Raw genomic sequence first — 1,149 nt, 5'->3', positions numbered from 1 at the left:
AAAGCTAAAAGAAGCTACAGCTAAAATGAGCTAAACGCTAGGCAAAACCCGTCCAACAGAAGAGTACCTGAATGCTAAAAGGATCTAAAATTTAACAAAACAAATGCTGAACATAAAACTGATAAAACTGTATTTAAAAATAGCTAAACAGTAGCTAAGAGCTAAAAGTGGTTGTGTGGAAGCTGAAGATAGCATAATGTTGTTTAAAAGCTTAAAGCAGCAGGACTGTAGCTAAAATAGCAAAACGATAGCTTAAAACATCAGTTTAATGTAAAACAGATCAAATGTCTTCCTGGTTCGTGGTGATGACATCACATCACCTGACACGCTTCCTCTTCTTCCTCCTCTTCCTCCTCTCTCGGCAGAATCTGGTCACCAGCTCAGCTGTGTTGCCATGGTAACAACAGCCTCCTCCTCCAGCACCTGCTCTCCCCCACTTCCTTTCATCCCTCTGTGGACCTGCCCACTGGGGTTCCCTTCTCTTCATCCTCCTCCTCTTCCTCCCTCTGGCCCACCAGTGGCCCACTGTCGGCCCCCGTTCTCCAGAGAGGAAACCCCTTCCTCTGGAGGTAAGAGATCGGCTGCTTGATTCTGTCAGAGCTGATGACCCCACTAACCTTCAGGAGGGTTTCACTGAAACTTCCGTCCAACAACTAACTCGGTGTCTGTAACTAACACGTGACTCAAAACGGCACCGGCTGACCCGTTTTAACATTGTGATGTCATCAGAACCAGAACAGTTCTGGGAAACTAACATCTGATCATTAGAGCCGATCAGTTTAATCTACAACAAACTATGAGCTAAATACATGATGCCCTCTGTGAAAACACAGAGAGCAGCTGAAGTTCAGCTGCTGAGAGGCTAACTGAAACAGAACATCAGCTGAAAGTACCAAAACAGCAGCTGAAGTTCAGCTGCTCAGGCTAACTGAAACAGAACATCAGCTGAAAGTACCAGAACAGCAGCTGAAGTCCAGCTGCTCAGGCTAACTGAAACAGAACATCAGCTGAAAGTACCAAAACAGCAGCTGACGTTCAGATGCTCAGGCTAACAGAAACAGAACATCAGCTGAAAGTATCAAAACAGCAGCTGACGTTCAGATGCTCAGGCTAACAGAAACAGAACATCAGCTGAAAGTACCAAAACAG

At 45.3% G+C, this 1,149-nt stretch overlaps 1 protein-coding gene across 1 annotated transcript in view; it reads left to right on the top strand.

Moving 5' to 3' along the window:
- Positions 1-394: 394 nt before the first annotated feature.
- Positions 395-1,149, top strand: part of mast2 (microtubule associated serine/threonine kinase 2) — a 35,311-nt gene continuing 34,556 nt past the window's right edge. Inside the window, exon 1 of the mRNA XM_037697784.1 lies at positions 395-569. Within this exon, the coding sequence (XP_037553712.1) occupies positions 395-569 (175 nt within the window). The remainder of the gene's footprint in view (positions 570-1,149) is intronic.

The sequence above is a fragment of the Nematolebias whitei genome, chromosome 3 (assembly GCF_014905685.2).
Source record: "Nematolebias whitei isolate Nwh7 chromosome 3, NemWhi1, whole genome shotgun sequence".
NCBI classification, from domain to species: Eukaryota; Metazoa; Chordata; class Actinopteri; order Cyprinodontiformes; family Rivulidae; genus Nematolebias; species Nematolebias whitei.
Note: the sequence above shows the minus strand (reverse complement) of the source record. Positions and strands in the feature narration are given on the sequence as shown.